A 14,132-nucleotide genomic window follows, 5' to 3' on the forward strand; every position below is an offset into this window, starting at 1 on the left:
GATGGTTATGATGAAAATTCTTTTCCCGATGCTCATGGCGTGGGTAGGTGGAAGGCACGATTCGCCGTATTACCCCTTTGGGAATGTGGTATCCTCCGATGACGGCATCCGACTGGAGGCTCCTTCCGTTGCCGATGACTACCGGATACATTCTGTGGAGGAAATGAAATGTTTTATAGTAAAGGAATGTGATGCAGCAATATTACATAGAAAGTGGATGCAGTAGTTGTTAATTTTACATAAAATTTACGCAATCATTGGCTTAAAACTAGGTATTTTATCTCTCTTCCGAGCTCGAAACAGATGGGTGAGTGAAGTTTACGACAATCGGGTGAGCTACATATTATAGTGCTTTATAAAAGGTACCAAAGTTTCTTGAATTGTTATATACTGTGCCAAATAACATTCACATTTTTGTATCAAAGTGATAGTTTAAATTTTGAACCTTCGTGAATCCTATCATTATAGTTTTAATCTATAACAATAGATTTTAGAGCATTTCCTGGACTAAGTCGATATCAGCTAGAAGAACTACACAGTCTATAACAGATTCTTTTTTGATATATGATCGTCAGATCGTCGACGTATAATAGCTTTCCAGACCGGATTCGCGCGCAGAGATTGTTAATAAATTAGATGACAAAATATTGAGCGGGTATAACGTAGTTGGTATATCGGTTGCCTTGTACGCAGCTCGCCTGGATTCGATTCCTAACTCTGCACAGAAGAGATTTTTCTAACCCGAAAAACAAGGCGAATGACCATAAGATTAAAACCTCTATAATCGAAATAAAAAGATGAATATAAAACACTCAAGATAGCTGCGTTGCGGAACCCCTGACATTTGAGTGAAGATGCGCAAATTTCACATAAGCCTATCTGTTGCCTATTAGTTAGCCAGTTGGATACGCCAAACCTTTCCAGTTTATTGAAAACTTTATATGAAACTCGGTTCTGGATATATTGGCTCAAATGGCACGTTCCGTGTATGTAGTCGGGGATTTGTGCCTTGCCGTGTATTTTCATAATTTCCTGAGCGGAAAGAAAGGAGAACAAAGAGGAAGGACGTGGAATTGGAAGGGTGAATGAAAAACAAACTACAGGTAAGCTAAACTTATAAAAACTCTTTACCGGATTGGATAAGGAACTTTGGAAAGTTTCGGATTTACAAAGATCACACGAAAATGACACAACGCGCTGATCATCACGTGATAATAGAGTTTGCAGTGGCCGGTAAAGCCCTGGTCAGAATTTCGCAGTGGAGTTTCGAAAAATTTAGAAGATTTTTCGAAATCACTGCACACGGTTGTTCTAGAAACGCCTTTGTTTGGCGACACGTTTGTAGATTTCTCCAATAATTGCGATCGGACGAAGCTCTGGACGGTATTTTTTCTCTTACCCAACTTGTCGAAATTGGCAGAGCGGGCTCAGGACGCTTTTTAAGTCAAGAATTCTGAAATAAAGATTCGAAACCAGTTTTTTCATGACCAAGATCACATTATTTCGAAACCACGAACTTTGAAGGTTCAATGTCTTCGAATAAATTATACAATATAATGCAAAGCATCCCATGAAAAAAATAATTTTGGTGATAAATCCTCCTGGAAATAATTATGGAGAATAAACTCAAAACATTATTTAGAGACTTGGTATCCTCAGTAAAGTTGTTGATAATATATTTAAAACAACTTTTTTAAAGACACAAAAATTTTCAAATGCCAATAAAAATCGATCCTGACGAACTAGAAACAAACGGAAAACGACATTTTTCATCATTTTTCTTCTTCTTTCCGAAAAAATAGTATGTGGTCTCAGTACACTCAAGATTTTTTGTTTTGCCGAGCAGTTTCATTTTACGAGCCTACAATCACTTTTATCGACCCTTGAAGAGTTTTTTTTTGTTTTGGTAAACAGTGTTAAGAAAAATGACAAAAGACATATGCAACATGGTTAAAAGTCATGGCTCTACAAATGTTAAAAGTATAATAAAAATAATAAAAGTGTGTCTTTTAGAAAATATTGAAAAACTGAAGTGTGCAAAGTGGCCCCACATATCCAGAGTAGCCCCGCACGAAGGTATGAGGAATTATTGCCTATTTATTTGTCGTATCTCTCATCAGAAAAGTAAATAACGCGAGATTTTTTTTCATTGGATAGATTCAAATAAATGACATTCGAATATAGATCGTAAAATGCAGTATTATATGAATTTTCTTATTTACTCTTCTGGTTAACAAATTGAGTCAGAATGTTGGCAGTTTACAAATTAGCTCCTGCAAAGATTAAATAAACGCATTGTTTCTATTAATAAACACAAATAAAACATAAAAATGCAAAGTATTTTGAAATTGATTGCAAACGTGACGGTGAACAATATATTTGATTTTACTGTTGGCATATGCTTCAACAGTTAGGAAGCACTGATACACATATCTCATCTTATTTACTTTACCAAAATATACGCAAAGCACAAAATAATACGATATATCTTTGTAATACTAGCCAGACAGTCGGAAATTATAAAATATTTTAAACCGGTTTAAAAGAATCTAAAAGCTAGACTTGGAGTTTGCGGCAATATGAGTTTCCACAGTATGACTCTATCTTGCGGATAGGCTTGTACCGCTCCTATTGGATGAGCTCTCTGACGTTTTTCAGTTCCTTCAGATTCGTCGAGCTCTTTGGAAGATACTACAGTTGATCCTGATAATTCATAGCCTGATTGTTCTATTGTGTTGTTTATTGTGGCTTTAACTTCTGAAGCCATCGCAATACCAGTTTCAATAGCTTTTGCGATACAATATCGTAGGTGAAGTACTTTAGCCTTAGTCAATTTCAAATATTCACACACCGTCACATAGTGAACCTCTCACTGAACTATTTCACACAATCTTTGCATATAGACTCGGTTCGTTAGCCTTGTGCGATTAAACCATTGAAATGCTCAATCAGTACATCCAAGCCGAGTCAAAAGGAGAAGTTGCTGGGTAATGCGGGGCTATTAGCCAACTCGGATGCGCTAATTGCTCCTCAATTTATCGGCAAATACCGACTATTTCAAATGTAACATTTGGGCGATTTGCCGCCGTCTTTTTTGCCGCTCTACGCGCCCTTAAATCTCCCCAAAATCACCCGCGAAACGCACCATTTAATCGCCCTCAATTGCCTATATGAACATTATAAACAATACTTATTTTCGGATTTACTATGTGCCCATATAAACTTATCAGCATATTAGGTATTTTACAATTAGAAACCTGTTCCTATAATTTTACAATTAGAAACCTGTTTCTAAGCACTCTCAGTGAGCATCTTAAATCTTGACAAACTGACTCAGAATGTAAAGACTAATATCAGATTTTAAGCTTAATCCAGACAAGAATCGCCATGTTAGAGAAATGCGAAAAACAACCGATTCCATTTCAGCCGCTAGAAAAATTGTCTAAGTATTGAAATTGCCCTTAAATCGCATTCTCAAATAGCATGCGTTCCAAGAGGGAATTCGCACAGGCGAGTAGAGCAAAACGTCAAAATCTCGACAAACATATGATTACGGCCTAAAAGCCAACTGTCAAAATCCACTTTGAATGGAAATTCCAGACAAACCGTTACTAGTCTAACACAGTTCACAACAGTTTATGAAAGAGAAAACTTTTCTCTTTCATTTACTACCAACATTTGTGATTGGCGTGTAACGGTTTGTCCGGAATTTCCATTCAAAGTGGATTTTGACAGTTGGCTTTTAGGCCGTAATCATATGTTTGTCGAGAAATATTCACTTCGCCTGACAGTGTCTGTCCGTTTTATTTGACTGGGAGGCACCTTTCACATAGAAAGAGGTAAATTTTTCTTGCTTCGACAGAGAGAACAAAATAGAAATGTTAGGTTTGTTCCAGTACACGGGTCACTCCGGAGTAAACAGGAGCAAAAAATCTTTGCTCCTTTTTACTCCGGTTTGCTACCTGAAGAAGAAAAAGGAGAAGAAGAGAGTACAGGAACGATTTTCTCCGGAGTACTTCCAGTTTCTCCTGGTACTGGAACAGACCTGTTATTGACTATCTTCGTCATGGACCCGGCTCCGACGACGAAAAGACGACGGTTTCCGTTAGCAGACAGCTTTGCTTTTCCCAGGTCAAGGATTTACCGATTTGCACACAGCAATGCGAATAAAATCCCTATTTCTACTAACACGAGCGAAAACTAACTGGTCTTGGCAACACGAGAAACCAACACTGAATATTGGGATTGCCGGGCGATGGGCGATAGCTAGGTTAATAACAAGCGCTTTAAAAAGTTCAAGGTATACAAAAATCGCGTTTGTCCACATTTTTAGTAAGGTCTTATAATTGCTGTATCGATACAGCAGTTAAACATATTGTTTCTAATGCCGAACGAATCCATAGGACACACATCATTGGTTCGAAGATGAAAACATGTTATTTTCATTTGCTAACCAATCGCCAAGTTGCTTCACGTGCTGAATCGCAACGCTCAATCGATTTGTCATGGAATTTCGACTTTATATTAAACCCCGTAGAAAAGACCTTACCCATTTGAAGCCATTGCATCGGTTCGAGTGGCATCTGCGATTTTTGCTCAGCTTGCGGCTCAAATGGTAGGGTGGCAAATTACCACTGGCAATTTAGGAGCTCGTTTCGATTTTACAGTCGTTCAAATACGAGTAAGTAACAATTTTATTGCCACATTTGACATTATACTGTTCCTTGGAACAAACTAAAGTTTTCGATATGAATACATTCACATTCAATCGATGGGAGGTCGATTAATCATTGAAATGACCTTCCTTGTGTGGTAAAAGTAAATAAATCACCCTAGATTTCTCCCGTTTTTTAATTGAAACCCATTTTTCAAGTTTTCACAAATTTTTCAAAAATACGCTTGCAATTTGCTTTTACATTCCACAGTCCTAATACTGATTTTTGAAAATGTAAACAGCCGGTAAAGATATTAGGAAATTGGTTAAAGTAAATTAGTAGCACAGCATTTTACCGAAAATCGTAGCCATTTATGGTAGAATCATTATGCAATTAGCAAACAAATAATTGAATTACGGCGCTGAAGCCCAGCTGAAAAAATGAGCTCGAACTCACCTGAGAGTTTCTTTGATGCAAGCGCGCAGATATGGCATCGTTTCCAGCATCGAAATGGTGAATTTTGTGTCCGTCGAGGGTAGACTGCGCTTGATTTCGTTAAATAAAATTTCCTGCTTGTCCGGATTCTGACTCAGCTGGTAGATGGTTGAGGTAGCTGCCACTGACGTCTGCGAAAAAGTGAAAACGGTGTATAAAAGATGAATGATATGTTCTATGCAAAGTTTCTTTCTTACTACCGGTGTTAGTTTTTTTCATCAAGAGGCGTATCAAATTATTTTCAATATTGTTTACAACGTGTAAATCGTTAAACAAAATATTGTCAATGCATTTGAAAATTTGAAACCCCTACTAACAAAAACTATTTAAACGAATTTAAATATATGATATAGATAGTACATATCACGCCCAGAACCTCCGACGCATTGAATAGGGAAGAAGTCGATTTTCGCTAAAAGGGTTTCCAAATTTCAGATGTTCCGATATTATGTATAGCCGGTCCCCCCATTGAAACAAAGTAATACGGAAAGGCTGCGCGATACACAGCCTTGATCGTTGCTACATTAACCGCAGACATGGCAATTTCAATTGAACTAGCTGGGATGCAAACCTGCGACGAGCTATCTAATTGCCTATAGAGTGTACATACCTACTTTTTGTTGCAACAAAGTGGAAACAACGTAAACAAACACGTGCTGTTGTAGCGTCGTCGTACAACTTGCTAGGTACATACCGTATCAACGCCAACCATGATCAGATCCAGCGCCAACACAGCCGCAATCTTGGGGTTGTTGGTTTTCTGCAGGATTCGCTCGACTATTGAAATATGCTCCTCGCTCTTTACTTCGGTGCTGTGATTCATTTTTTCCATCGCAATGTTGATATGACGCATGCATAGACTGCGAATGAGAGGACAGTTAACTATACGCCTTGGATGACTAATTCTGTATTGTTTTTTTTTTCTTTTTTTTTAATCCTTTTATAGCTCTAATTTGATCTCATGCTAAATTAATTGAATATGGAGTTATTATAACTAAGTGAAAACAATTAATATGTAATTCGAATTCAATCAATTCTTTTAGGTTGAATCATAAATGCCGAACAATGCTTGGGATTGATCGATTTTGGCCAAATTGATCCTACTTTAACGGGTTGGGGAGTAAAACGTGTATTTCAAATGTATCTAGAGAAATAAAGCGAAATTTACAAAAAAAAACTCTTCAATTCTGATTGAACTTTATCAAATTTAATTCTGTTTGGTGAAAGTAGTTAAAAACATTAAACAAATTTAACTGACTGAAGATAACACGATGTACATACTCTCGGAATGTGTCCAGCGCTCCGATGTACTTCTTGTAGGCACTCGTCTGGTATATCCGCCAGATGGGCATCCTCAGTTCGACCTCGGCAACGGTCCAGAAGAAGGCGTTGATTGAGTCGATGATTCGTTTCGATTCCTCGTTGCCCGTTTTCGACACACAACCCAACCGGGTGTCGAGGGCCACACGTCCAATCGCTGGGGTGTCGGCGAAGCATGAAAAAGAAAAATCAGTACGGTCAAAAACGGATAACTTTTTTTAATCATATCGATTTGCTTTTTTTTGGTTGGTTATTTACACTCGAGTGCCCACTTGTAGAGTTCATGGAGAAAATCGCCCGGCAGTTCATTGTTCTCGTCCCGCATTTCGTGTATCCTGGAGAGTGCAATTGTAGGGAAATGCATGAACGAAAAGGGAAAAGAAAATAGCGGTTGATTAATTGAACCGATTTTGGTTAGAGGGTGAGAGAGTTCGAATCGCTAGTGCAGTATGTAGTAAATGATTGTGCGAGGGTGGGTTGATATTTCGGAGCAGAATCGTAGTACTAGCGCCAATCATGTTTTGGCCTTAGTTTTAGAACACATATGATGTCGGTTTGTCGTGCTTGTGCCTCAACAACCATCCTCCCCTTAATCGCACAATAATGTCGATGGAATGAGTGCTGAGGTGATGAAATATGCCGTGGATGGCGAATGCAATTACTGCTACCTGGCCATAAAGTCGGAGGAAATTTCATCGAGTGGAGCGATGTACTTTTTTGCCGTCGACGGCTGCAGCATCACCTGCTGTACCTGAGCGCGGAATGCGTCCCACTTTTCGCCGTGTCTGTGAGAATCGAGAAAGAAAAATAAAAAGAAAATATAATCAATCGAATTCCGCAACAAAACCGGCCGTCTGTAGCAAACGATTAAAAAGCTCATTGGGGCGAGAGGCGCGTGTGGTGTGTGAAAAGTCAGTCAAGTTCAAGGCCGCCGCCGAAAGTTCATATAACGTAACCGGTAATAGCTTTCGATTTTCCGTTGGTCGTCGCACGAACGACAGAAACAAAACAAAACCCACTCAATGTAACCAGTTATCAAGTCGTCTCTCGCTACAACTAGGGTGCTTCCACCCTACTTCATCTCAATGGGCTGGCGTTCGCGGGAAAAAGAGGGCATGTGTGAACTCGACCAATAATAATTGATGTTTTATTAGAATTCGTATTTCAACACTATCACAATTATTAAAAAATTCTCCAGAAACATGGATTTTGTATCGAAGTATTTGTAAAAGAAGGTATTAGCATGCGCAAAACAAACACTGACTATGCACTTGTATGCTGACGACGACGAGTTCATCATTACCACGTTTCATAGGCTGTCTCTATTGACCACCACTAACAATTTCCATTTGGCCATTTTAAAAGAATTTTTGGGTTTCTATTCAAAAATATTGAGGTTTAATAACAGTATTTTAATTTCAACGAAGTAGAACTCAAATATATTAAAAATAGATGCATTATTTTTCTTATAATTTAAGTTGGAAATAAAAGTTTCATAGTGAAACAATTACACTGTTAATATAATCATGTCAGTTTGTCTACTCACACTCCGATCAGTCCCATGTTGTCGCCGAAAAAATCTTTCCGAAGCTTCGATTTATAGTTCCGTAGCGATGGCATGGCCGGACGGTGCGGTTGAATTTCCTCCTTCTTGAAGGTGTCCCGAATCAGATCGGCATCGAACACGAACAGCAGATCTGGGTGACCGACCAGACCGCCTACTTTAGCGATCTTGCCAAAGTGTCGATGTAGATCACGCATCACCTTGTCCAAATCTTCGATGCGGTACTGGCCTGAAAAAGAGCAATAAATGAAAAATTTGGAAAGCCCATCGTAATGGTATTGGCATTGTTCATATACCTCGTAAGTAATTATAATTAAATTGGGCTTTTAGCGTTTCATAATCAACTAACTATTATATAAGTGAAACGTGAGTTAAACATTGCTAACAACTTGTAATTCACAACATAATCAATTCAGGCCAAGGTTGATATGCCTAATTTCTTGGGTTTTGCTAGGGTGCTGCCTATTTCAGTAATTACTCGAAATATTTAATTTCTCCCAAAGCCCTTGAAAGATAGAATGGAAAATTGTGTGTTTTTCATTCAATGTGGCCTACCTACGATTATTGCTAGCGCAACGAAACTAGCGTATCCAGGGGGGACACGTCCTCGACTTCAGCCAGAAGCTGTTTTGAAAAAGGTATTTGCATTTTCTTTTGACGTACGTAGCTTGGTTTGAGCATTTAGGCTTATACTTCTAGTGGATGGAGTCAGGCAGTAAATTATTGGTCAGGTATGCCGCAATCTCATCTCAACATTGTTGAGACCATCTGTGTCAGGGTTACCCTACTCAAAGATTTTTCTGTAATGTCACAGATTTTTACAACAATTTTTGATCACAGATTCTTTTTCACAGATGACAGATTTTTGATATTTTAATAAAAATTTCACAGATTTTTGCAAATATTGTGATTTTTCAAAGATTTTTTGGAAATATATCACAGATTTTCACAGATTTTTTCCTGTTTTAGTCATCACAGATGGTAAAAAGGTTTTTTTGGTCGAAACACAGATTTCAATGTGGCATCCCTGATCTTGTCATGTCAATGAAATTGATCTCACTTCTCTTTGTTGTGCTATCTCTGTCACCGTCCCTGTGCACAGGAATTACAATATTTAACATCTACTGCCACGGTATGAATTCATGCACCAAGTAATACAAATGGGTCGAACACTTTAATTAGGAGCTGTTTCAAAAATATTAGCCTTTTTACATTCTAAACTAAAAAGTCCCTAAAAAGTATTGTAATTTCTAAAAGCCAAAATTCTACTAAACGCATAATTGTCAGACGTAGACGTAGACGTTTTTAGATCCATGAATTCAATTTATATTTCATGTTACAGTTTCTAAAAGTTCCAATATCATCTTTTCTGACTCAGCACGAAATTAAAAGGATAAAATATAATTTCAGTAACATCTAAAATTGGGGGTTTCTGTTAAAAGTACTCATGAATCAAAAATATCATCTTTTTCGTCAGTCGATCATTTTTTTTAAGTGGGGCGCCTGATGTAGTGAGCAAAAAATCAATTTTTTTAATCCGCTTAATTGTTAATATTGAACCTCTAGAATAGTCTCCCGAAATCTCGGTGGTCACGCTGAAAGCACCCATGCATTCCTCGCGCGTGTTTGCTATAAACACGCAGATTTCAATCTATCGGCAACAATTTTCGAAAATTGACAGCGATAAAAATACAGAAAATTTGAATTTTGGGTGTAGGACAATTTTATCAAGAGTTATCGTGTTCGCCGCGGCGCTACTCGACGTGGAAATGGTTGGACGTTTACCTTTCGGACGCTCGTAATTGTGGCTTTGCATGATTGATTTTGTTCACATTGAATGTAAAAATAGATCTTAACATTACACAAAAGATCCATTGCTGCCTAGCCTTCAAAATCGTAAAGCAAAATAACTTACGGTTAGAGCACTTTACATCAGTCGCCTCCCCTTGAAGATGAAACAAAGGCAATAATATATCACTTTATGAAAATGTGTTATTTCAAAGAATTGCTCGCATTTTTCTGTTCATGCTAGCTGATTTCACCGATTCTTAATCCGTCCAAAGTCGTTGTTAATTGGTCTCTTTATCTTTAGTTTTCATTTCATTGTCACCCAAGATTTCTCTATTAGACGTAACAGGTAAACATTTGGGGGACTCAGCTCAACAAAGATAAACTAACTCCATTGTCGTTGTACCATTGTACGCCTTTCTTGCTATTATGGTAGCTGCCTAAATATCTGTTCATTGAGACACTTCACGTTAAATGCCTCCGAGTTCATTGTCTTATCCGGCACAAAAAGCTGGTTTTCTTGCCACAGGAATAGATCTCTTGCCAAAGCATAATTTTTCGTAAACTTATTTACGAAAACTAATTCGAATCTTCCAGGAACATTATAGGAGCCTTGTAGAATTTGGCCCAGGGATTTGCTTCAAATTCTCATATATTGCATCGTCAATCAAGTCAAATCCATCGAGTAAAACCTACGGACCCGAGTTCTGAATGCTATTTGTTATTTAACGCTGGGTTGCTTTACTTGTTCGGTAACTTGTGTACAGTTCAACATTTTGTTTTTTGTCAAATCATAATCTGAGGTACTGGGACCAGCCTTGATTTTTCGAATGACCTGCGACCGCAGTTGACAGTAAAAGACTCCACACCGGACTACAATTAGCGGGTGGTTGTGAACCTTTTCTCGTACTCTTAAATCACTCGAACCAACATTTTTGCCAGCTCTCAAGTAGACGAGATACATTTTTGTGTAACTGTGCATTATTTTGCTTTTTTCCTTCTACATGAGGAATATATCGGAATAACGTTACGAACTACTGTAAAATAAACAGACCGAGCGAAAATATTTACAAACAACAAATATGGGAGCACTGCTATCGCCAAATTTAAGTTTCATACTTCTATATGATCTAGCCTTTAGAACTAATTATTCGTAGGACATCAAAACGATACCATAGAGCAATTTTACAAACATAACGGCATACATCGAATGCACCAAAGATAAATTGTCCTAGGTGACTTCCTTGAGTATAAACTAGACATTTCATCAAAGATTGAGCCTATCCTATGTCGAAAAATATCGGATTTCAACCATCTGGTCAACCCGAGCAGATGGGTTCAAACACCACATAGCCTTGAAAAGAACTTAAACATGGTCCGTACGAAAATTCACAACTATCAAGAAACCATAAAATGGTCTGAATAACCCATAAATACACATGGTATTTTATATGGGATCTACCGGACCATGCTTATGGTGTTTTTATGGGTTGAACCCATTTCAAACACCCATGTCAAGCCCCATGAGTATGAGGGTATTATGGGTAGTCCGTTTGATCGGGAACGACTGGCAAACACAGCATGTCAACAGGCTGACCTTCAATGTCAACCTCTAATTGGACGTGTGCCAGTTTTCCTCTTAGTTCTTCTTTTGGTGTTTGTTTTCTGAAAATACCGACTGCTCTGATGGCCTCGAGGGGTGAGCTGGAATTTTCTTAATCTCTTAATCAGCGTTTCATGAAACGAGGGATTTACCTTAATCAAGTGAAAGGCAAAGGATATCAATTTAAAGACGGCCTTGGCCTAGCAGACCATCCGAAAATCTTAATGAAAAGTCTTCTGATTGACGGCATTTGTTTCGACAAATGGTAGCTGGCATTCGTGTATCTTCTCAGTTTGGCAATAAATCAGCCATCCATATTGAAACACTACTGTACATGCTGTATCTTGTTGTCCACTTAAACGAAGATTGCACCCGCCTGAAAGACCTTCCAGTGTGGCTTTGTGGACTAGAAACTTCCCCTATTGTAATGAGAATGCAAAATCATGCAGCTTTTAAAACTTAATTTAAAAAAAACTTTCTTGAACTTTGTTAAATTTAATGTTTTGCCAAATAAATTTAAACAAAAAAATCAGAACCAAATTTAAAATCTTATTTGACAATTAAAAGTTAAAACCAAATTAAGATTTCAACATGTTGTATCGTTTTTCTGTAATTCTGATGTTTGATTTTGATCGGGAAGCAGCACGATTATATATTAACACTACAAAATAGTTCCTGATGCTGTAGCACTTACAGACATGCTATAGCGAAATTCTTCAGATAATCCGTCGTATTTTGATCAGTTTCGTCAAATTGGATTTGATTAACGGAATAAAAGGTAAAGTGAACAACAATTTGCAGCCTTTCGATTTAATGTACATTGTTTCAAGAACAAAGGTAATGTTGTAATTTTCGAAATAGTGTTGCTTTGAATAAACACCGCTGTCATTGACTTCAAATTTGTTTTTATACGACTGAATATTCGTGAGTTGCAGTATTTTCTGACAGTGAAGCTTAGGTTTATGGAAGTCGGCTATCTTCGATATCGTCATACAGGACTGTTATTCCACAGGTTATACCAAGTCGAAACATTTGTTTTGCAGAAACCTAAAACACGTGGTTGAAAGTGACAGCGTTTGCAAGCAAGATTCTCGTGTATATGTAAAATGGCAATATGGAGGAAGGTTACATGACCTATCACCACGTGCCCCTCGTGAGTCAATTGAAAAATACATGCCGCAATGCGGAGAAGTAGAATCCGTTACTCCTGATACTAGGAGAAACTTCTCTCCGGGTAAGCCTTTTGAAGATTATGCAGGTCGAGAGACCTATTCCCGCCTACTTCACATGTCCAAACCTCACGGAACTATAACTATTAAACAAACTAAGTTATGCACCCATGAAGAGCAAATTCCTAAGCGGGAGAAGAATGCATCACGACCGATTGCCCACTTATCCACGGCACCCCAAATTAAAACACAGGCTTTTATACCAAGATCTGAACCGCAAACGGTCGCCAACTTCGCGGCAGCTGTTCAGGCCACAACGTTAACTGCAAATGCAGCATCAATTACCCCAACTTCAACAGCCAGCACTACTAATGAATATATTTTCCCATCAGGGAACGGGAGACCGTCCACGGGCGTTCGTGCCGAATAGTCGTTTCGTCTGACCTTAAATCGCGGTACCGAGAATCAAACCAGCCAAAACTTTGTACTCTTCCACCGGACGAATTTCTTGTTTTGATTCGATTAAGATATATTGGATGTGTAGCTCTTTCAAGCAATGGGTACACTCTAATTGTAGCGAGGTTGAATGCAATGAAAAGTCTAGCGCGCCTGGGGCGCGCTGCTGAAGCAGGGATTCGTGTCATGCCTACAGTATTAAAGATGGTCATATTGAAATTGTCGCAAATATCATGCAGTAAGATAGATCAGTTGGTCGGTGTTAAGTCAGACAGGACTAAGTGACAAAATATTGATTTCGAGAAATATATGTACATATATGGAAGTGCATAAGTCTTTGTCCTTGATTCAAACCTGACAAGCGACACCTGCAGTACCTGGTACCGAGCAAAGGTTAATCCAATTGAAAGAATAGCACATTTTGATCCCAATAACGCTCCTCCGTAGCGTTTCCTCAGTCGTGGTTAACATTGTTAAAATTGTGGAAGTTAAGATCGACGTCGGATGTTAGCCAAGTTTTCAATTCAAATGAATCGCACCGCTAATTGTTTATTGAATGTTTAAAAAAATCGATGATACTTCTGCAAATAGTGATCAAATCCGTTACTTCGCTCGATGAATTAACCATTGATGGATTCGATCGCTCAAGAAGGTCATTTAGTAGAAAACGGCTTTAAAGGTGTTCTCACTGTTGAAAGTTTTTTATATCGAGTCCACGATATCATGTATTTCATTTGTCCAGTAGTAGCTTGAGTTTCTGGCTGAAATATAGGAACACTTGGATTTTTTGATGTCCCATGTAAAAATTCCTGCTAGTTTCTAAGACTAGAAGACCAGGAGCTACTTATTTCGGCTTTGTGGCAGCAATTCCCCGAGCTATTATATTTGGTGGCCCATACAAGGAAGCTTAGGAGAGGAAATGCTTTTCCTCTTTCGAAAACATTAGAATATGTTCCCTCAATGGGATTGTCAGATTCTCGTCTTGTCTTTAGTAAACAAGGGAGCGTAGGAATTAGTTGTTGTCGTTGGCGAAACACTCTTTACCATTTCTTCTCGGAGCTTTCCTCAAAAGCATGCTTGTT

The 14,132-nt window shown here is 38.3% G+C and overlaps 2 protein-coding genes across 19 annotated transcripts in view; one reads left to right on the top strand and one right to left on the bottom strand.

Moving 5' to 3' along the window:
• LOC131690313 (G protein alpha o subunit) overlaps positions 1 to 14,132 on the top strand; it is a 194,925-nt gene that overhangs the window by 112,367 nt on the left and 68,426 nt on the right. The gene's annotated exons all lie outside the window — the stretch shown is intronic.
• LOC131690311 (probable cytochrome P450 49a1) overlaps positions 1 to 14,132 on the bottom strand; it is a 49,613-nt gene that overhangs the window by 740 nt on the left and 34,741 nt on the right. For all 4 annotated transcript variants that reach the window (XM_058975981.1, XM_058975983.1, XM_058975984.1 and 1 more), the window contains exons 3-9: positions 8,017 to 8,263; positions 7,139 to 7,255; positions 6,729 to 6,805; positions 6,432 to 6,627; positions 5,845 to 6,010; positions 5,112 to 5,281; positions 74 to 152 (exon numbers count right to left, since the gene is read on the bottom strand). In XM_058975981.1, coding sequence (XP_058831964.1) covers positions 74 to 152; positions 5,112 to 5,281; positions 5,845 to 6,010; positions 6,432 to 6,627; positions 6,729 to 6,805; positions 7,139 to 7,255; positions 8,017 to 8,263 — 1,052 coding nt within the window. The remainder of the gene's footprint in view (positions 1 to 73; positions 153 to 5,111; positions 5,282 to 5,844; positions 6,011 to 6,431; positions 6,628 to 6,728; positions 6,806 to 7,138; positions 7,256 to 8,016; positions 8,264 to 14,132) is intronic.

Source organism: Topomyia yanbarensis, chromosome 3 (genome assembly GCF_030247195.1).
Source record: "Topomyia yanbarensis strain Yona2022 chromosome 3, ASM3024719v1, whole genome shotgun sequence".
Lineage (NCBI taxonomy): Eukaryota > Metazoa > Arthropoda > Insecta > Diptera > Culicidae > Topomyia > Topomyia yanbarensis.